This window comes from Melanostigma gelatinosum (assembly GCF_949748355.1).
Source record: "Melanostigma gelatinosum genome assembly, chromosome: 23".
NCBI lineage: Eukaryota > Metazoa > Chordata > Actinopteri > Perciformes > Zoarcidae > Melanostigma > Melanostigma gelatinosum.
Window position 1 is genome coordinate 14,747,951 of NC_136656.1, and position 22,195 is coordinate 14,770,145.

At 48.5% G+C, this 22,195-nt stretch overlaps 1 protein-coding gene across 1 annotated transcript in view; it reads right to left on the reverse strand.

Moving 5' to 3' along the window:
- The window catches only part of afap1 (actin filament associated protein 1), a 95,383-nt gene that overhangs the window by 8,359 nt on the left and 64,829 nt on the right, over positions 1–22,195 (reverse strand). Inside the window, exons 11-15 of the mRNA XM_079295920.1 lie at positions 14,897–14,974; positions 14,432–14,577; positions 14,040–14,154; positions 9,327–9,572; positions 734–857 (exon numbers count right to left, since the gene is read on the reverse strand). Coding sequence (XP_079152046.1) covers positions 734–857; positions 9,327–9,572; positions 14,040–14,154; positions 14,432–14,577; positions 14,897–14,974 — 709 coding nt within the window. The remainder of the gene's footprint in view (positions 1–733; positions 858–9,326; positions 9,573–14,039; positions 14,155–14,431; positions 14,578–14,896; positions 14,975–22,195) is intronic.

The following is a 22,195-nucleotide window of genomic DNA, read 5'->3' on the forward strand; positions in this document are numbered from 1 at the left end:
CACTTGCTGTACACCAGACAGGTTTGGCTAGCAGGATGACGTCATGCTAATCATTTATTTAGCTTTTTAAAACAACAGGGACGGATCCAGCATGGACAGTTACAGGAGTGAGGGATGAGGAGGTAAGGAAACATGAGAACACCAGGGTAGGGAGTGAGGGATGAGGAGGTAAGGAAACATGAGAACACCAGAACACACATGGAGAACTCTGTCAAGCTACATATTCGGCAAAGTGAACATCTTTTCTTCTACATAGCTGTCCTCAGTATCATCTGATTAACTTGGTCATGGAGGCATCAACATGTAATAGAGATGTTAAATTAACAGTGAAAACTCATCGTAGCTTAATTTAACATCAGTATTCATAATTACACTTCATGTTTACTTCTCCTGATCTTTACCTCCTATAACAAGGTCCATAGGGGCATCTCAATAAATGAACATGTTATATTATATTATATAAGTGTTATTTACTGATTGTTTTCGTGTTGGAATGAATGTTAAATATTTAACTGCCAAGTAATAATGCGTGTTTGATACTTACATTTTTTTGCATTAAATAATACTGGGATGTTTGCTGAAATTGATAGGATGGCCCTACCTAGAACATGTTCCACCAGCCGCCACTGCTTTCTGTCCTGCCTTTTACTGTTTTAGTTTGTTAAGTTCGTCTGATATCAACCCTTTAGTCCCCAGTGAAAATAATGTGAACTCTCTTTTTGTAGCTACTTACTGGAGCCGTTCCGTTTCAGAGAAGCTGTCCCATTCGTCCCATTGACTCCATTCTTCTTGGTCTGGTTCTTTGGCTCTGTCTTTTGTTTGGCTGCCGTCCCATTGGCCCCCTTCTTTCCCTTCAGCTGATTGGAGAAGAACAAGGAGGAGGAAGACTTTTCAGATCTCTCAGAAAAGTTAATACTTAACTGTAATAAAGCTACACGCATACATATAATTTGTCCCAACAATTGTACCGAATCAAACTGCTAAACAAGATGGATATGATGCAGTTTAAAAGACTATAGATTTGTATTCGACTTGCTTACAATCTACAAAGCCCTTGACTGGTATATATATATGTTTTTGCTCATTGTTTAATTTTATATACATTTATATACAGCAGCATATACCTATTTTTTCACCAACTTGTATGTACATAGTAGTTCTGTTTGTTTAGCTTGTTGTGCTTGTTTCTATCTGCCTATAAATGGAACTGTGTTTAAGCACATTCAGAGAAACTTAAAATCTAAGTAAAATTTCGTTTTTGTGCAGACTCATACTTTTAAAACATGATTCTGAATCTGAAAGAATTTAGGAAATATTTTAAAAAGCTGGTACTTGTATAATCAACTTTATCCTTAGAATATTAGGCTATCAGAATAAAAGTTAAGTTAAATAAGAATTTAAATTATTCTCTCTTTCTAAAATGTAAGATGGGTTCCTAAAGCTGCAGTCATGTATTTCTTTTAACACTTGGGGGCAGTACAACAAGCTAAAAACACAACATGGACAAAATACCAGCTTAAAGAAAATTGTCTACACCCGAAGAATATGGGGTCAATATTCACATGTGTCTTGCTTTTTTATTAAAGTAAATCTTTAAATTATGGAGCTACAGACTAAGGTAAAGGTATCAGAGTATAACTCAAATTCTACATTCCACAGTAATTTAATAACATAAACATTCCTATAGCCGGATACATAATCTCAGCAACTATGTTCATATTGCTAAAGCAATTCAACAGCTGATTGTATAATAATACTTATTAAAAAGTGAGACAGGTCCATAAAATGTCTGCAGAACGTCCTTGATTGTAATGAAACATGGGTCAGTGGGTTTGTCTTGCTGAAAAGGAGACAGCAGGAAACTGAAAAAACATAAGAATAAAAATATCCTCCCAACCCAACTCCTCCTAGCGGCAGGGATCTATCATTAAAAACTCCAAACATCAAGACTGCCTGCAGTCTGTTGAACACCTCGTTGGATGAGGATCTACTTCTTATAGTGGAGCGGTACTTTGTGGTCTTGGAGGCGATGTTAACACCCCTTGGCCACGCCACACACAGCACCCACATCAAAGTGGTGGAGCTCCACATAACACAATGTGGCCGTAGAGGCAGGGTGGCACTCAGAACAGGGCTGTATAATATAAAACACACACACAGCTGACGCTCACTGTTGAGGAGAGGAGGGAATTACACTATGTGGGATAACCACACACAAACAGTCCAAACAGTACACATGATGTACACATACTACACGCAACACACAAATAAACAAAGATCTGGTCAAAACAGAAGTACTTTCAGTATTTCAGTGTTGTTATGTTTCAGTATCATCTCTAAAAATCTGGACTGGAACGTGTTTAACTGGAGCTAAAGTGCATATTGGATGTTTCCAAAGGAATGATTTCAGGCCACGTCATGGTGATGATCAAAGTACTACTAACAGCAGCAAAGGAGGAACACGGTTCACAGGCTGAGGGGAAAGAGAGGTGGCCTTTTGGGTGGCCAACATCAACATCTTGTCTACTGAGTCAGAGTGCTCCTGCAGGAATAATAAACAGGATTTCCTTTTTCCCTCAGCCAATCACCTCTCACTTTCACCTCTTCACAGTGGATGTAAATCAGGCGATTCAACATTTCAGTGAAGGAATGCACTGTGATAGTGAAGGTGCTCTGGTGTTCACAAAATGTGTTAAGCATCATTCCTCTTTATTTTAAAACATTCAAGCTGCAATAATCTGTATTTTTACCACGAACAATGGAAACAATGTTTAAGTGTAATGAAAGGTATGTAACAACTCTGCAATTCCCCTCAGCTCTACAGAGGTGTTCAGCCTCCAGCTGTTTTTGGTAAACCAGCTGTGATAAACCGCCTGTGTTTGCTACATGCTCAGCACCAAACAGCAGACAAAGTTCGTAACGTGCTTGTGAACATTTAGCAGTTTAAGAGAGAGATATTGTTCTCAGGAGTTTGTGGAGCAAAAAGAAGAGTGGATATTGAAATGACATTCATCAGGTGGACACAAACATGACTCCACATGAAAGAGAATGTTGCTCTGAAGCAAATATTTCCTGACATGTTATATTGCTACAACTTTACAAGGTGATAATGTGTCGTAGAAGCACACAGTAAACTGCAGAGGGATTGTTTCTCATCAATAGTTATTGTTCTCATATTTTTAACATTTTTAACTCTCATGACTTTGATGTTCAAAGAAATGTCTGACAGTATCTCATACTGGATATATTGTGTATGAATAATACTCTATGTTTTTATGGCTGCACCATCATATGGAAATATTTTTTATGTTGTGTCTAACATTTTAGACACACTTTCGACAAAATTAAACCAACATGAAGCCTGACTTTCGGAGCCAAGAGAGCTTTTTTCCAGATTTCTTCTCAAGGTGATTTGTGTTTCAGAGATTTCTGGACATACGATGCTGGCTTTGTGAAGAAATTCTTCTCTTATTTCATAATAGTTGGAGCACTTAGTGAGGAACCTCCCCCTCTCTCCTTTGCCTCCTGAAGATGTCTGTGGTTCTGTGTTGCCTCCCAAACACTAATCTGACCATGGAATAAGCTGTCCCTTTAAACATTATAGACCAGTGGTGGGCAATTATCTTTCCCAAGGGGCCACATGAGAAACAGGGACTGTTGTGGAGGGCTAGACCAATGGACTGAACTCAATCCTGCTCAATATTATTCCACCTCTTTATGAAGTAGTAAATTGTATGGTTTTGATAAGCTGTGAGTGGTAAGATTAAATAGTATGAAAACTGGTGGAATGTAACTAAGCCTAAGTACTGTACTTAGTACAAATTCAAGGTACTTTACTTGAGTATTTCCATTTTATTCAACTTTGTACTTCCACTCCACTACATCTCAGAGGGAAACATTGCACTTTTTACTCCACTACATTTGTCTGGCAGCTTTAGTTACTAGTTACTTTGCACATTATAATTTCTCAAACCCTTCCTAACTACCCAAACTGAACAACAGAGTATAAAGGAGTTAAAATGAGCTCCACCTTAAACATCTGCAGCAGGAATAATGATCCAAACAAATATACATTTCACTAGCTTAGGCCCCCACCTCGGCCGGAGCGAGCCTTCGTCGGTTGTTTGGAGTGTTGAGGAATGGTTGATGGAGATTTGGCCTGGTGCGGTTTGGGAGAGGCTTAGCTGCGGATCCACTGCGGCTCCCGGGCCTTGCAGACCCCCGATCTCCATGGGATAAGAGCATGATGACTATGGGGGGAGATAACCATTAACAAGAGGGAGGGAGGGTGGGGTGCAGGAAACGCGAGTGTGCAGAGGCTTAGAGTGGGTAGGTATTTATAGGAGCGTGGCCGGAAGTGGGCGAGTGGCTGAGGTGTGGTCCTGCTCCTGAAATTCAGCTAAGTTTTATCTCCAATTCACTAGCTTAGGCCCCCACCTCGGCCGGAGCGAGCCTTCGTCAGTTGTTTGGAGTGTTGAGGAATGGTTGATGGAGATTTGGCCTGGTGCGGTTTGGGAGAGGCTTAGCTGCGGATCCACTGCGGCTCCCGGGCCTTGCAGACCCCCAAAATAAGCCTGTGCGCTGGTCGGCAAGATCGAGTGAGGATTTGTGGGTCTAAAGACGCCGTTGGATATGGCCGAACCGATGTTGGCCGGGTGTCTGCAGGAGGGCTGAACTCCTGGAATGGGAAACGAGAAGCCATGGCATTGCGGTGGCCCAGACGTGAGCTGCATCGAGGACGCGCCCTTGGCGGACGGGTGTCGCAGCGTCATTTGATGATTGGGTAACCGACTGCTGGTTGTCAGGAGTTTAAGGAATGGACTTGCTGGCCCATCCGCTGCCCCACGTGATGGCTGTGGTTACTATTGGGCCGATTTCATAGCATGAGGGGAAACGACTTGGCATCTGCTTGCAAGATCCGAGGCTGGTCTACGGCAATGTCGTCCATCGTGGAAACCCCCCAAAAGACGGCAGAGGGAGCGGCATCGTTGTTGGCCAATTGTGTGGGTCCATCGCTGGAAGTGGGCGGGGTGGGGTCACTGGCATCCCGGTGCCCCGGCAAGTTGCTGGTTGCTGGAAGTAGGTGGCCGGGGGGCGCTGGCGTCCTGCGTTCCGTTGTTGCGGTTCGTTGTTGCTTGCTGCGTTCGGTGGTTGCGTTGTTGCGGTGAGAGAGGGGGACAGCTTAGAGAGGGGGACAGAGGCAAGAAGACCTGGCAACCCGGTGCCGGGAATCTGCATAGTAGGAAAAGCGGGATAGGGGAGGGGGACAGAGGAGAGGGAACCTGGCAACCCGGTGCCAGGACTTAGAGAGGGGGACAGCGGCAAGGAGACCTGGCAACCCGGTGCCAGGAATCTGCCTAGTGGGAAGAGTATGCGTAGTAGGAAAAGCGGGATAGGGGAGGGGGACAAGGGAGAGGGAACCTGGCAACCCGGTGCCAGGACTTAGAGAGGGGGACAGAGGCAAGAAGACCTGGCAACCCGGTGCCACGAATCTGCCTAGTGGGAAGAGTATGCGTTGTAGGAAAGCGGGATAGGAGGGGGACAGAGGAGAGGGAACCTGGCAACCCGGTGCCAGGAATCTGCATAGTAGGAAAAGCGGGATAGGGGAGGGGGACAGGGGAGAGGGAACCTGGCAACCCGGTGCCAGGACTTAGAGAGGGGGACAGAGGCAAGAAGACCTGGCAACCCGGTGCCTAGGTACGGGCAGAAGAAAGGTGGTGTAGGAGATCAGTGAAGGGACAGCTTAGAGGGGGGGATGGCTTAGAGAGAGGGACAGAGGCAAGAAGACCTGGCAACCTGGTGCCAGGAATCTGCCTAGTGGGAAGAGTATGCGTGGTAGGAAAGTGGGATAGGGGAGGGGGACAGAGGAGAGGGAACCTGGCAACCCGGTGCCAGGACTTAGAGAGGGGGACAGAGGCAAGAAGACCTGGCAACCCGGTGCCTAGGTATGGGCAGAAGAAAGGTGGTGTAGGAGATCAGTGAAGGGACAGCTTAGAGGGGGGGACGGCTTAGAGAGGGGGACAGAGGCAAGAAGACCTGGCAACCCGGTGCCAGGAATCTGCATAGGAAAAGCAGGATAGGGGAGGGGGACGGAGGAAAGAAGACCTGGCAACCCGGTGCCTGACGTGACTTTGGGAAAGTCTCTGCATCTTGAGCGCTGCGTGCCGGGCAGCCAGAGTCGTCGGAGGCTCGATCCCGAGCTGGGTCTGGAGCGAGCGAAGAAGGAGAGAGCTGGATTTACGTTTCCGTTGTCTACGTCAGGAGGTAGCGGGTCTCTCTCTGCCGCCGAGATGTGAGTAACAGGAGGACGGCCGTGAGTCCGACTCTTCGTATTGTCAGATTCTGGCGGGTGGATGCAGCTGGTCGGCGAGGTGGAGATCGCGGGTTTGGCTGCCCGGACCCTGTCGATGGCGGTTGGCGGCATCCGTGGTGTACGTGCGTGGTGCGCGGCGTACGTGCGTTGTGTTCCGGTTGCGAGTGCAGAAACTCGAGTGTGCCGAGGCTTAGAGTGGGTAGGTATTTATAGGAGCGTGGCCTCACTTTCTGTTTTTGCGAGAAATCTAGTGTGTGTTTGGCTTGAACAAGTGCTCTGAAGTCAGGTTGAATGTGTGAGGTGAGATGTGAAGGACAGCTGACAGGTGATCGTCAGTGAGAGAGGATCTGGATCTGGATTGTTAAACTTCCTCACAGAGAATGTTTGTTCGCATATGTTGGTAGATCCAAAGAGAACCAACATCTTCTGAGCATGTTGCTTTAGCAGCTTAGCTACAAAGCCTCAGATGTCCGTGTCCGCTCTGCATCACCAACACATCCCAGGTAGCCCAAATGACCTGGCCCAGCTCCGGCGTACACTCGGAGGCCGGAAAGAAACACGTCGGGTCGAGTCCGGTTGACGACATGGCTGAGACGGGGGATGAATTACGCCGCAGAATTCCGGCTCCCGACACTGCCGTTATTGGGATTGCAGTGACGCTCCTGCTCGCACACATCCACGAACGTACCAATGTACGTAATTTGAGATATAAAATATAAAAACAGCAACAGTCGCCTTCAAAATAAAAGCAATGCAGCTGTATTCCGTGCATGATGTACACTTATTTACATTTTATTCCTAATTCCCCATTGACGTCCCGCGGGCCGGTCTGCGACAACCAAAGGGCCGGGTATGACCCGGGGGCCGTACAATGCCAGGTCTGTGATAGACCCATCAGCTATATGCTGCTGTTCTTGTCTGTGTATAAAGAGAGGTTTGTGTTTATCAGTCGCCTTTTCAAGCAGCTGAATGCAGCTTTGAATGGAGCCAAACTTCACCAACACACAGTGAGAGAGGTATATCGAGATAAAGTAAAACAAAATGAAGTGCTGTGTTGGGGCTCTTCAGAAAGTAGCAGATAACAAAACACAGAATTTGTGCTGAGTCTAACAATTCCCTGGGAGACACACTTTTTATTGGTTTAAAATCTGATTGTAAACTTGCTACTTGTGAAACAATCCAGTTCTACACGTTGTCCCTGATTCCAACTCCAGTCTCACATCTCAAGCTGCTAATCGGAAAGTAATGAGCAGTGCATGGTGAAGGAAGTCTTGGCCTGGATATCCACTGCACCACACCAGAACCCCAGAAATAAAGCCCCTTTCCCCAGATGCTCATTCCCCATCAGGCCGAGAGCCATGGGTTACAACATATCTGACCATATGTTCTCTGTTCTATTTTCATAGTTGTAGCAGTGACAGTGACCTTGACTTCTGGTCATATTTGCGATGTAATGTCAAGTCAAGTCCTAATATTTCAGTGCTTCCTACAGAATAAAAGCATACAGAAAAGGTCATACAAAGAAATCTTCTTGCTTAGAAGACTAAAAAAAACGAGGTCAAGTGTGTGGTAGTTATTTTCACATGAGTAACACAAGAATAAGGTGTTGAACACAGTGGAAGTTTTGCGAAATCGTGATGCCTCTACACGGCAAAGCCCTGGTTATCAGGAGTTAAAACAGAGAGGCATATGACTCTGAGTCTCTTATAAGATTGCACCTGTCGCACAGACATGTTTCTGTTGTCACACACACACACACACACACGCTAGCAGGGCGTGACCCATAGGTTCACTCAGGGGACATCGGCCAAGGGTCGCTGAGGGTTGCACTCTGATGGCGTTCTGCCTCAGGCTCGGCCAGGCATCACTATGTCTCTGGACTCATGAGTTATGATGACATTTCTGGCCACAGGGTCAGCATGAACGTAGGGAGGGGGTACTTGCCCCAGGTGTTGTTCTGTTGTCACATACACACACACACACGCTAGCAGGGCATGACCCATAGGTTCACTCAGGGGACATCGGCCAAGGGTCGCTGAAATTTGCACTCTGATGGCGTTCAGCCTCAGGCCCAGCCAGGCGTCACTATGTCTCTGGACTCATGAGTTATGATGACATTTCTGGCCACAGGGTCAGCATGAACGTAGGGAGGGGGTACTTGACCCAGGTGTTGTTCTGTTGTCACATACACACACACACACGCTAGCAGGGCGTGACCCATAGGTTCGCTGAAATTTGCATTCTGAACGGCGTTCAGCCTAAGGCTGAACGCCGTTAGAGAAGGAACGTTAGAGAAGGAACCCTGTTCCTTCTCTAACTTTTTGCAGATCTCCGGCTTTTGAGAGTCAGAGTTTTGAAGAATACTTTGCTGATTTTTAGGGGTTGTGTGGGGGAGACCCGTTAGCTGCGTTAGTTAATGGTTAAACTTTTTTCCGTACAATTGGACTCTGTCTGTAAACTGCTATGAAGGGGTGTTGAACACTTAGGTGATTTTTCAGTTCACATTTGTTTCTCTGTATTTTGGACCAAGAGATTATAATTTGATTTGAACACAAATAAATAAGTAACGAATTAGTTTCTTCGACCGAGTCGGTTTCTTCATATTGTCTTGAGAAGCCAGCCCAGGAAGAGGTCACACCTCATCGGATCACCTTCTGTCCCTGAGGTAAGTCTGAAAACCATCCAGCACGGCACACCACTGATTGCATTCCTTGTAATGCACACCCACACTGATACTTAATCAAATAAAAGTAATAAAAATAAAAAAAGAAGAATTAATTAATTCATTTTCAATTTTTTTTATTCTCAAATAAAATAATTAAAAATCGTGAGGGGTCACCCCCCGTATCACGTAACAAAGGCTATCTGATCGTTAACTTTAAATTATACATTAGATGTTGACAAAGGAAAAACACTGGACAAAGAGTTATAGACTGATAAATTATTATGAAAAAAGTTTGAATGTCAAGAGTAGAACAGGAAAACAGTGATTAAGGAGCAGAGTGTTAGTCACCTGAGCAGTAGCTTTAGTTTTAGTATCAGCAGCCAGGAACTTAGAGGAGAATTTAGAAACAGGGGTTTTGTAGTGACTGGTAGAGGTGGAGGAAGAGGAAGTAGAAGAAGAGGAAGGCTTGGGAGGATATCGAGTGGCCAGCTTGGACGAGGGCATATTCTCATAGAGGTCAGCATTCTCATAGAGCACCTCCTCTTTCAGTTGGCACCCCCTTGTGTTGGGACTGCAGTACTGCACCTCCGGGTCCTTGGGTTAAAGCATGCATGCAAGCAAGCAGAGAGGAGAGAGGAGGGGAGGGGAGAGGAGAAGAGAGGTTTTTTGGTTTTTAAATTCCTTTTATTGATCCAGGAGACACCAGATCAATGTCATGTCATCAATTCAAAAAAATTAATAAATCAACTCATCCAAACATTTGAAACTTGATGAACAATCAGCTCTCCCTCCTCTCCAACAGAGCATAAAACCGCCCCAACAGCCCAAATGCGTCTGAAGGCCGTCACATTGTCCATCATTTTGTAATAAGTGTGTTCCACCCTTAGTCTGGCCTTTAGCAGTCCCTTCAGAACCGGTAAGTGTGTTCCACCCTTAGTCTGGCCTTTAGCAGTCCCTTCAGAACCGGTACCAGCTCCACACTGCCGGTACTCTGAGCCCAGTTCCTGCGTGTTACTGGACAAAAAGTTCACCAATGTGTGAACTGTTTTTCTCTTAACAGAGTATTTGGGACCAAAGACAAACAAAACCAGCATAAAAACATCCCCAAGACCCTGGAACCACCTTTTTAAAAGTTCAAACAGTGCTGACAGCCAAGGACACTGAACAAACAGTTCAGTGTTCACTCTGGGAACAGAATAAACACTCCTCGCCTAGCTCCGGATCAAGGTGCGCTCTGTACCTGTTTGTAGCTATTGCCCAGTGTACAACCCTCCACTGGAGGTCTGCTGTCCGCTTTTCAACCGCCAGCTGCCTTTCGGGGAAATATCTGGACCAAAGAACTCAGTCCACCTCGACTCCTTCATCCCTGCCAAAGAGCGCAAGTTGACAACCTTGACGCAGGTGTGGCAGACGGCTTTTTTGCCCACGTCCTGGAACTTTTCCAGGTGCGGGGTTGTGAAGGTGAGCAGCTGACTTCCTCCTTCCTGCCACTCCCCCACAGAGGGGGTGATGGACAGAGAGGGGAAGCAGTACTCAAAGCCGTCATATCACTGGTCACACAGAGTTCGGTTTGCCGCAAACTCTCTCTGGGGTATGGACAAACTTCCTCCACTCTGTTGATCAGCCGGACTGAGGTGTTGCTGCTGTTGTCTTTCAGGGCGTCCCATCGATGTCGCCGTCATCCTCATCAGATGGCCCAGCTTGGAACAGTCCAGGAGGAACAGCTGCTTGTCATAGCCCAACCACCCAGCTATCCTCAGCAGCAGTCAAGCTGTGTCGAGCCAGCTTGGGCCACAGTCATAGAGCAGTCCTTGAGCTGTCCGGAGTCGAAAAGAGGCAATTTTGGACTGGATGTCAATCAGTCCGTGTCCCCCTTCATCAACAGGCAGGTACAGAGCTGTTGCCCGGACCCAGTGCTTGCCAGACCAGAAAAAGTCTACGATGGATCTCTGGATGTCCTCAATCAGGCCTCTCGGTGTTGTCAGAGCGATGAGTCTGTGCCACAGAGTCGATGCAACTAAGTTATTGGCAACCAGAACTCTTCCCCTATACGACAACTGGGGTAGCAACCATTTCCATTTAGAAATCCGAGTGCACACTTTCTCCTTCACTCCCTCCCAGTTCTTTGCTTGAAAGCCCTCGGTGCCCAAAAAACCTCCCAGGACTATCAGTCCTTCTTTGCCCCACTGGTGGACACCAGGCAGACTAGGCGCTGCCTGGTCCCTCCACTGTCCCACCAACAAGGCTTCACTCTTAGCCCAGTTCACCTGTGCAGATGATGCCTTTTCATAAAATGACAAGGTATCCTGCAAACATTGAACGTCCTTCTGACTAGAGACAAAAACACATACATCATCTGCATAAGCAGATACAATAGGAAGACGATCAAAACAGGAGGACCCCGGCAGTGAGAGACCGCTGAGTCAGAATCAGAATCAGAACCGTTTAGTGCCAATGTATGTTGCACATACAAGGAATTTGTCAAACAATAACATTAAACATTAAGAAATAGAAACATATTAAAATGTACAATAGAATATAAAATAAAGTGCACAACAAACAGATAACAGTATTATCAACAAGTATGATGAAGATGATGTTAACTTAAAAGTATTGAGTGTCTTTAAATAAAGAAACAGGGATGTGCAGGGGAGTGACCAGTAGGAAATTGTCCTGGGGATGACAGAGTCAGTGGGGGTCCCGAGCTTTATTAATGAGCCCGACTGCCGACGGGAAGAAACTGTTCATGTGGCGTGAGGTCTTGGTCCTGACGGACCTCAGCCTCCTGCCAGATGGAAGGGGCACAAACAGTTCATGTCCAGGGTGAGAGGGGTCAGCTACAATCTTTCCTGTCCTGGAGGGATTGCAGATTGCCCTCTCAGCAGAGCGAATGATGCGCTGCAGTCTGGGTGGTACAGAGGCTGAGCTGAGGGAGGGGGGGCTGGTGGTCTGGGGCTGGTTGATGGAGCTGTGGGGGATGGAGTCAGGACTGTCCCATTGTCTTTCAAATCTACAGTAGAACTCATTCAGCTTGTCTGCCAGGCATTGGTCGTTCATGGAGTGGGGGGCTTTTGGCATGTAGTTGGTGATCTGTCTGAGACCTCTCCAGACAGGAGTCACTTGCTGAGAGCTGGTGTTGCAGTTTCTCAGAGTACAGTCGTTTAGCATCTCTCACCGCCTTGCTTAACCTGTATTTTGCCTCTTTATACAAGTCCCTGTCCCCACTCCTAAATGTCTGTTCCTTGTGCAGCCTTAGCTGTCTGAGTTCTGCTGTAAACCAGGGTTTTTCGTTGTTATAACTCACCCTGGTGCTTGTTGGAACACAGCTGTCCTCACAGAAGCTGATGTATGACGTCACAGCCTCATCCAGACTGTTGGTAGCAGTCCTTAAAACATCCCAGTCTGTACAGTCTAAGCACGCCTGAAGATCTTCCATAGCTTCACTGCTTGAATTTCCTCGCCACAGGTTTACAGAGCTTTAATTTCAGTGCTTCACTCTGAAGGACACCTCCAGTGTTTGAATCGGTTAGTCCACACCTGCCGCCTTAGGGACTTTATGTGCTTCAGTTTAGGATCTTTGCATCCCAAACTCACTGTTTTTGATCCACTAGCAAATTTCCGAAACCTCCGGAGTTCATTGTCTAACGACTCGTTCAGGATAAACGGCGGAACACCGGACACGGTGATCCGCGTGGAAGGAGCAGACCTCTGTCAGGACACCTGCATAAATGTGTCCCTGATGAACGCTCTCAATCAGCTGGTAGACACGAGGCTCTTCTTTCAGGAACACAACCACTGCTTTGTTCATTCTCGATGCAAAGGAGAGTTTATCGTGTCCTACCTGCTCACCGGCAGCCAACAAAACCTCCTCTACAGTGACGCTATTATCCGGTGGGACTATCCTCACTCCCTGCCGGAGAGACAGAGGTGGCGTCTCGGAGGACGCCATTCCTCCCGAAAACACCTCGACAAAAGCACCGATCACTCAACATACAAACCAGTAAAACAGTTAAAGAGACTTACCTGAACATGCACATAAACAGATGTTGAAACACAGTTGAAGACCCGGAGATCAGGGACAGAAAATAATTCAAACTCAGCGCCACTCGCACATCCACCATCGCACATCCACCGTCACACACTCACGCTCACCGGAAACAGAAAGGGAGGAGAGGAGAGGAGAAGAGAGGAGAGAGATATATTACATAATAGGAGAGAAAGATGATAAAGTTAGTTAACCTACTTTGCCATAATAAGTGTCATTGCAATATAGACTAAAGGTGTCATATAACGTGTAATAAATCATACTAGTAGTGGACCACAGAGGAATATTCCTGCATATTTCAAACTGGATTATTTCCCTTAAATGTGGCCAGTATGACTCTAGGGGTCGTGCTAACTTTGCTTTAATCTGAACTTTTCAGGTGATATCAAACTGAAGGATGGTTAGACTGGCAGCTGCGTCTATGACTGTCTCTGCCTTTTAACTCTACTTTTCCCCAACACGTAAAACCTCTTTCTGTTTTCACAACGTGGCGACATGCTGCTCTGATTAATTACTGTGAAGCGAAAATGCACTGTCACTGTCACTGTGAGCTGAGCTCCATCAGCTCCTGACGGGGACTCGTCTACATAGAAGAAGACTGTGGCATTTGTTGCGTGATGTAGCACCTCTGCTCTTTTTCCTTTATGTCATCAAACCACTTCCACCACCTGGAACTAACCTGTACATAATCTTAACGTAAATATGTCAACACATAATGGTTTCATTAATGATGTGACATTGCTGTCACATTAAGATTCACACTGGTCAAGATAAATACCAAAAACTGGTCAAGATAAATAAAAATACCACAGTAAAATAGAGGCTACCAATCATCCTAACTATGGTAACTACTTATACAGACATATGCCAGTTAATCCCACAATAACATATTTATGTTAATGTTGCTTAATGTAGCACATTTATTGCTACACAGTCATTTTTTCCACTATTGTTGCTATGTCTTGCTTCATCTTCCGTTTTGTATGTGCATCGCCTCAGAGCAGCTGTGTTCTTACCGTTCCATTAATGGGGACATCGTCATAGTGCAGAGCCACTCCAGTGGGGCAGGCATAGCCATTGACGAGGTTGTCCAGGTACGGATTAGGAGAGACAGCACGCTTACTGGTGAAACTGTGATGAGAAGACATCAAGATTCATTCAAAAGAATCCACCTTCTATAATCTGACACATGTCTCAGTACTCACACACTGGTCTGTAAAATACACTGTAGATGGATCAACAACAGCAGTAAGGGCTGAATATACAGCGCCAACATCAAATTTTACACAACTGCAACATTCACAATGAAAATGACTCAATGTAAAAAAAAGAAAAGGTTTACCATCTGATTACAAAAAGTACTTGTCAGGTTGGTGTTTTCATCACTAGATATGTGTGTGTCCCTCACCAGAAGGACTGCTTGGCCAGCTGGATGACATTGGCGGTGGTCTCCACGTCGATGTAGTCGTAGTGCAGAGTGGCAGGGTCGGTGGTGGAGCCGGTCTCAGCCAATAAAATCCCCAACCAGCGACCCATCTCCTCAGAGGAGGAGGCCTGGAGGAACAACAGAGTCTCAGGTGTTGGCCAAATGAAATCCAGTGCTGCTTCTTCTTCATCTTTTAGTTAAACCAGGCGCTAAAAATGCAATCCGATAAGAGTTTACGACAGTCTGTCTCTATTTTTCATCATTAATGCTAAGTGATACATTATTATAATTTCTTCAAATGAAGTGCTCTTTTTGACCCCGCTGTTCATCTTCTATATCAGTGGTTCTCAACTGGTCTGGCTGCGGGACCCACCATCACCCCTTAATGACAAGCCGCGACCCAAATGTTCAACTTCTCAAATGTATTTAAGATGGTGCAGTTTGAACCTGAGCTGAAAATGTCCTCTGCAGTCGTAGTGTAGGGAGCAGTGGTGGCCGGTCAATAGAGGGCAATGGGGCATGGCCCCACCTTCAGCCACACAAAGAAAAAAAAAAGAAAAAAAAAATTATAATAATCATAAATGATACAAATTGTCAATATTTGTGTTTTTGAACTATGGAATGTACCCAGTAATGTGTGTAAAATATGATATCTGCGCAAAATATATGCTTTTCCTGCTCGTCCTCTCCACCTGTGTGCTCGTCTGCTCGTGCTCTCTGTCTGTGTGCACGACACGTCTGAGAGCGCGCAGCTAGAGGGGCAAAATCGTTTTTGCCCAAAAGAGGCGGGTCTATGAAGCAGTTTAGCCAATTGCTGACTAAAGATATAGCCCCCCTAGCTGCACGTTCTCGTCAGGAGAAGTCGCTACAGGCGAGCGCGAGCTCTCGCCTCTCGTTTGAGAGGAGAACTTTGGCGGAGATTCTGCAGCCAAAGAGGTGATCCCAGATCAGCCTGACCTCACAATCAGACAGCAGACTCGCGGGAAAGGGAAGCAGTACATGCGAATTTTCTCTACTGTACACCAGACAGGTTTGGCTAGCAAGATGACGTCATGCTAATAACTTAGTTAGCTTTTTAAAACAACGGGGACAGATCCAGCACGGACAGTTACGGGAGTGAGGGATGAGGAGGTAAGGAAACATGAGAACACCAGGGTAGGGAGTGAGGGATGAGGAGGTAAGGAAACATGAGAACACCAGGACTCACATAAGAACTCTGTCAAGCTTCATATCAGACAAAGTGAACATATTTTCTTCTACATAGCTGTCCTCAGTCTCATCTGCTTAACTTGGTCATGGAGGCATCAACATGTAATAGAGATGTTAAATTAACAGTAAAAACTCATCATAGCTTAATTTAACATCAGTATTCATAATTACACTTCATGTTTACTTCTCCTGATCTTTACCTCCTATAACAAGGTCCATAGGGGCATCTCAATAAATGAACATGTTATATTATATTATAAAAGTGTTATTTACTGCTTTTTTTGTGTTGGAATGAATGTTAAATATTTAACTGCAAAGTAGTAATGCGTGTTTGATACTTTAATTTGTTTGCATTAAATAATACTGGGATGTTTGCTGAAATTGATAGGATGGCCCTCCCTAGAAAATGTTCCACCAGCCGCCACTGGTAGGGAGCTCTCTTGTGCAGAGAACTTGTTCCTGTAAGTCCCCGTCCCACACACGTTTCACGTAAACGAGTAAAACTGCTTTGTTTATTATGTCTGTAGATTCGTCCATTTGTAATGCAAAATGACCACCATGAGCTGTGGTCTGTTGTTTGATGTCATCCGACATGTATTCAATTTGCCTACTTATAGTGTCATTTGACAGAGGTATAGTTTTCAGTTCATCCTCTTCGGATTGATCCAACAAATGCCGCTTCAGTGTTGACGGCTTCATGCTTTCTTGTGCCAGAAGCTCGCTGCACAAAACACACTGAGGTTTTTGCCCTCTTTTGTCCTCAATGTAAGGAAATTCATATCTCATGTAGTCGGTGTCATACTTGCATTTCACCATGCCCAATTAGCATGAAAACAAACTGTGTGGGTGTCCTTCTATACCAGGGGTATTCAAGTACATTTCCATCAGGTCCAGATTGAGAAAGTCTCCTCGTGCAAAGGTCCGGAACATTACATGTCAGGATCCAGGATCCCTGTCTGACCCGGTGTGTGTGTCCCCTGATCTCCTCTCCTCATGTGCTCTGTCATTCCCCTGTCTGTTATTGTGTGCCATGTGCTCTGTGTTTGTCCTCTGCCTCCAGACACCTCCCATGGCCGCACCCTTAATCGTGCACGGCTGAGGACACTCAAGCTGATCACCTCCTGCAGCCTGACACACCAGACTCAGGGCCCCTTAATGAGTATCCTGCCACTATATAAGCTCTGGCCCTGCAGTCTGGGAGTGTCAGGTCGTACCGTCTTTAACCGGCTGAAACCCCGTGGCATCCTCTGCCCTCCTTGTGTCTGTGGATTACACTCCGCCGCTCTGCCCTCCTTGTGTCTGTGGATTACACTCCGCCGCTCTGCCCTCCTTGTGTTTGTGGATGCGCTCCGCCGCTCTGCTCTCGTTGTGGTCTACGGATTACACTCTGTCGACTCCAGTATCGAGCCACGGGACTTCACGCCGTCAACTCACCAGCCCTCCAGTGTCGAGCCACGGGACTCACACCGTCGATCTGTCGCTCTACCCGCCTGGGGTTAAACGGACTACAATCGCCGTCAAGCTGCCAGGCCTCCGGTGTCGAGCCACGGGACTCACACCGTCGATCTGCCACTCGGGTGTCGGACCACGGGCTCCACACCTGCACCCACCTGTCTATAAATAAAACCTGTTGAACATTCACTTCTGTCTCCTGTGGTCTTGCTTTTGGGTCCTATCTGTGAACTCCCGTGACAGAACGACCTGACCATAATGGACCCAGCAACCACAGGAGCAGCTACGCTGGCCGGACATAGCACGCAGCTGGAGGCACCCCAGCAGATGCTCATGGAGATGCGTCAAGCCCTGCAATCCATGGCAGGTGAGGTCTCTGGGGTTGGCCGCATCTTGCAGGGACTGGTTCGGACAGGCCAGCTTCAGCCGGCTCCAGCACCGGACCCATCACCTGCACTCCCCTCTCCAGTCCTCGCCCCGCCGGTTCGGGAGTCCCCCGTGCCACCTCCAGGTCCCTATGATGGAACACTGGGGAAGTGTCAGGGCTTCCTGTTGCTATGCCAACGGGTGTTTGACCGACAGCCCCTGACTTTCGCCTCAGACAGGTCCAAGGTGTCTTACGTGGTCTGCTTACTGCGGGGAAGGGCTTTGGACTGGGCCATGTACACAGTGAGCAGCGACCAGCCTAATACTGTGGGGTATGTGGACTTTGTGACTGCTCTGATGAGAGTTTTTGACCCTCTGGGGAACTCTGAGTATATGGTCAAGCGCCTTCTCAGCCGGAGACTGAGCCATGCAAGGGTAGCGGAACACTCAGTGGCCCGGTCGACTCCGGCTCCCCGTAGTCAGACTGCATTGCAGCCGGCTCCTGTTCCTGTCACCTCTTCGCCGCAGCTAGCTCCGGTTCCTACCGCCTCTGCGGCACAGCTTTCGCCAGTCCCGGCCGCCGCCGTCTCCGTACCGCGGCGACCTCCAGTCCCGGCCGCCGCTGTCTCCATACCGTGGCGACCTCCAGTCCCGGCAGTCGCAGTGCAGCAGCGACCTCCAGTTCCCGCCGCTGCCGTTCCGGAGCAGCAGCAACCTCCAGTTCCCGCCGCTGTCGTCCCAGATCAGCAGCGACCTCCAGCTCCCGCCGCTGCCGTCCCAGAGCAGCGACCGCCAGTTCCCGCCGCTGCCGTCCCGGAGCAGCAGCGACCTCCAGTTCCCGCCGCTGTCATCCCGGAGCAGCAGCGACCTCCAGTTCCCGCCGCTGTCATCCCGGAGCAGCAGCAACCTCCAGTTCCCGCCGCTGTCGTCCCGGAGCAGCAGCGACCTCCAGGTCCTGCCGCTGCCGTCCCGGAGCAGCAGCGACCTCCAGTCCCAGCTGTGGTCTCGGAGCCGCAGCTATCCCCGGACCTCGCGGCCGCGGAGCCAGAGCCGCTCTCTGGTCCTGCCGCCGCAGGGCCAGCTCCAGTTCCTGCCGCCGCAGGGCCAGCTCCAGTTCCTGCCGCCGCAGGGCCAGCTCCAGTTCCTGCCGCCGCAGCTCCAGTTCCTGCCGCCGCAGCTCCAGTTCCTGCCGCCGCAGGGCCAGCTCCAGTTCCTGCCGCCGCAGCTCCAGTTCCTGCCGCCGCAGGGCCAGTTCCTGCCGCCGCAGCTCCAGTTCCTGCCGCCGCAGCTCCAGTTCCTGCCGCCGCAGCTCCAGTTCCTGCCGCCGCAGGGCCAGCTCCAGTTCCTGCCGCCGCAGCTCCAGTTCCTGCGCCGCAGCTCCAGTTCCTGCCGCCGCAGCTCCAGTTCCTGCCGCCGCAGGGCCAGCTCCAGTTCCTGCCGCCGCAGCGCCAGTTCCTGCCGCCGCAGCTCCAGTTCCTGCCGCGCAGCTCCAGTTCCTGCCGCCGCAGCTCCAGTTCCTGCCGCCGCAGCTCCAGTTCCTGCCGCCGCAGTCCCAGTTCCCGCCGCAGCGCCAGCTCCAGTTCCTGCCGCGGCCACCTCTACGCCAGTTCCTGCCGCTGCCGCCTCTACGCCGCAGCCCGCTTCAGTTCCTGCCGCCTCAGCGCCGCAGCCCGCTCCAGTTCCTGCCGCCTCAGCGCCGCAGTCCGCTCCAGTTCCTGTCGCCGCCTCGGTGCCGCAGCCTCTCCCACACCCGGCCGCCGTCCCAGAGGCGCAACGACCTCCAGTTGCCGTCTCTGAGCGGCAGCGACCTCCAGTGCCCGCTGCCGTCTCTGAGCAGCAGCGACCTCCAGTGCCCGCTGCCGTGTCTGAGCAGCAGCGACCTCCAGTGCCCGCTGCCGTCGCGGAGCAGCAGAGACCTCCAGTACCTGCCACTGCGGCACCAGCATCCTATTCTCCAGAGCCCTTCCGCCCGCCCGGCCGTCCGCCGGAGCACCCGTGTCCGGAGCCCTTCCGCCCGCCCGGCCGTCCGCCGGAGCACCCGTGTCCGGAGCCCTTCCGCCCGCCCGGCCGTCCGCCGGAGCACCCGTGTCCGGAGCCCTTCCGCCCGCCCGGCCGTCCGCCGGAGCACCCGTGTCCGGAGCCCTTCCGCCCGCCCGGCCGTCCGCCGGAGCACCCGTGTCCGGAGCCCTTCTGCCCTCCCGGCCGTCCGCCGGAGCACCGGTGGCCGACGCTCTTCGGCGGCCCCGTGGCGGGTCAGATCCTGTCACCCCTCCTCCGGACCCCCGCCGCCCACCCTAGTCGGCCTTGTAGCTGTGGGGACATCCCTCCTCCGGACCCCCTCCACCCGCCCTGTGTTGTGTCTTGTGTTACGTCTGGAATCCGTTCCTTAAGGAGGGGGTACTGTCAGGATCCAGGATCCCTGTCTGACCCGGTGTGTGTGTCCCCTGATCTCCTCTCCTCATGTGCTCTGTCATTCCCCTGTCTGTTATTGTGTGCCATGTGCTCTGTGTTTGTCCTCTGCCTCCAGACACCTCCCATGGCCGCACCCTTAATCGTGCACGGCTGAGGACACTCAAGCTGATCACCTCCTGCAGCCTGACACACCAGACTCAGGGCCCCTTAATGAGTATCCTGCCACTATATAAGCTCTGGCCCTGCAGTCTGGGAGTGTCAGGTCGTACCGTCTTTAACCGGCTGAAACCCCGTGGCATCCTCTGCCCTCCTTGTGTCTGTGGATTACACTCCGCCGCTCTGCCCTCCTTGTGTCTGTGGATTACACTCCGCCGCTCTGCCCTCCTTGTGTTTGTGGATGCGCTCCGCCGCTCTGCTCTCGTTGTGGTCTACGGATTACACTCTGTCGACTCCAGTATCGAGCCACGGGACTTCACGCCGTCAACTCACCAGCCCTCCAGTGTCGAGCCACGGGACTCACACCGTCGATCTGTCGCTCTACCCGCCTGGGGTTAAACGGACTACAATCGCCGTCAAGCTGCCAGGCCTCCGGTGTCGAGCCACGGGACTCACACCGTCGATCTGCCACTCGGGTGTCGGACCACGGGCTCCACACCTGCACCCACCTGTCTATAAATAAAACCTGTTGAACATTCACTTCTGTCTCCTGTGGTCTTGCTTTTGGGTCCTATCTGTGAACTCCCGTGACATTACAATAATATCTAACTTGCACTATTTAGTGCCATATATCTATATATATAGATATAGATATAGAGATATCTATATCTATATATATTAGTGCTGGGCAAGTTAACGCGTTATTTTCGCGTTAACGCATTCATTAATTAACGCCGACAATTATTTTATCGCGCGTTAACGCATTTTTAAAATGTATTATTATTATTTGTATTATTATTTGTATTATTTTTTTAAATTGAAAGACAAGAGACAATACATAGACATAACAACAAGAGGATGACAAGAGCAATGGGATAAAAGACAGCAAACATCCTATAGTCAGTTGTGTATGTATGTGTGTGTGTGTGTGTGTGTGTTGCCGTCGAGAAAAGGCGACTTCCGCTTCTGGTCGAGGGGGGGGCAGAAATAAAGAGAGAAGCTGCACCAGCTGCTGCTCTCCCTGGAGACTACTGGACATCGCTGGTAAAGTCAGCAGACACTCAGATCTCCGTGGTCAACTCAGCAGACACTTACACTTTAGTGCACCCATATGCTGACATTCACCGTAAACGCATTTAAACGGCACAGATCGGGAGCGAGTGAAGGACGTTAACGGAAAGATGAACGTGAGACAACATCCGGTTTCTTCAGACGAACATCCGGTTTTCAGAATAAGATGCCAACAAAGTATGAATTATATTCACATTAAGTATGAAACATGCTGCCTGCATCTCGTGAACCAAATGTTATTGCCCTTTTGTTCATATAGCAGTACTTTTAAAATAAAAGTGTGCAAGACACTACTTTTGAATTCATTATTGAACTTTGCCATGAAAATGAGATTAATCGCAAAAAATCTATGCGATCGCGATTAAATATTTTAATCGTTGCCCAGCACGAATATATATATATCCATATATATATATATATGTATATTCAAGAAGTCTAATAGTAGTAACGTCTCTGTGTAGTGTGTAAACAACTGTCAAATCAAATAAAGAAGGTACACATCAATTATATTTTAACAATTATTATTCTCAGTTTTCAAATTTAACTGGATGGATTATAAATAATTCATAAATAAATGTTCTTCTCATTTCAAGTAAAATAATGGCTGGATTAAAGAATAAATGACATAACAGAAAGCTTTTTAGAAAAATGAATTGCCCTGAATTTGCCTGCGCCTTTAAATTCAGTTCATTCAGGGTGAAGTGAAAAAGCCACTATTATCTTTTTCTTATCTACTAAAAAGAGAAATTAGTATGTGAGGTTATTAAACCACTTGTTTCAGCTCTATTCCTCTCTGTTAACATCATTGTTGGACAGCGAATTAATGTGTTAGGATTCTGATCATATTGGGCTCTTGGGTTCATTTCAGATGTGAGTGGGTACGTTTGCTCCATATGAGACATCATGTTTTTAAGCTGCCCATGGGAAGAATTCACCTATACAAGTCTGTCCAGTGTTGATTAAAGACTCTGGTCTCGCTAGCCATTTTTCTCTTCTGGAGATAGTCCTGTGATTTCACTTTCACAACTCACATTCTAATTGTCCTGCTCTGCTATCTCTTTCCTCGTCTCTCCCCCGTGT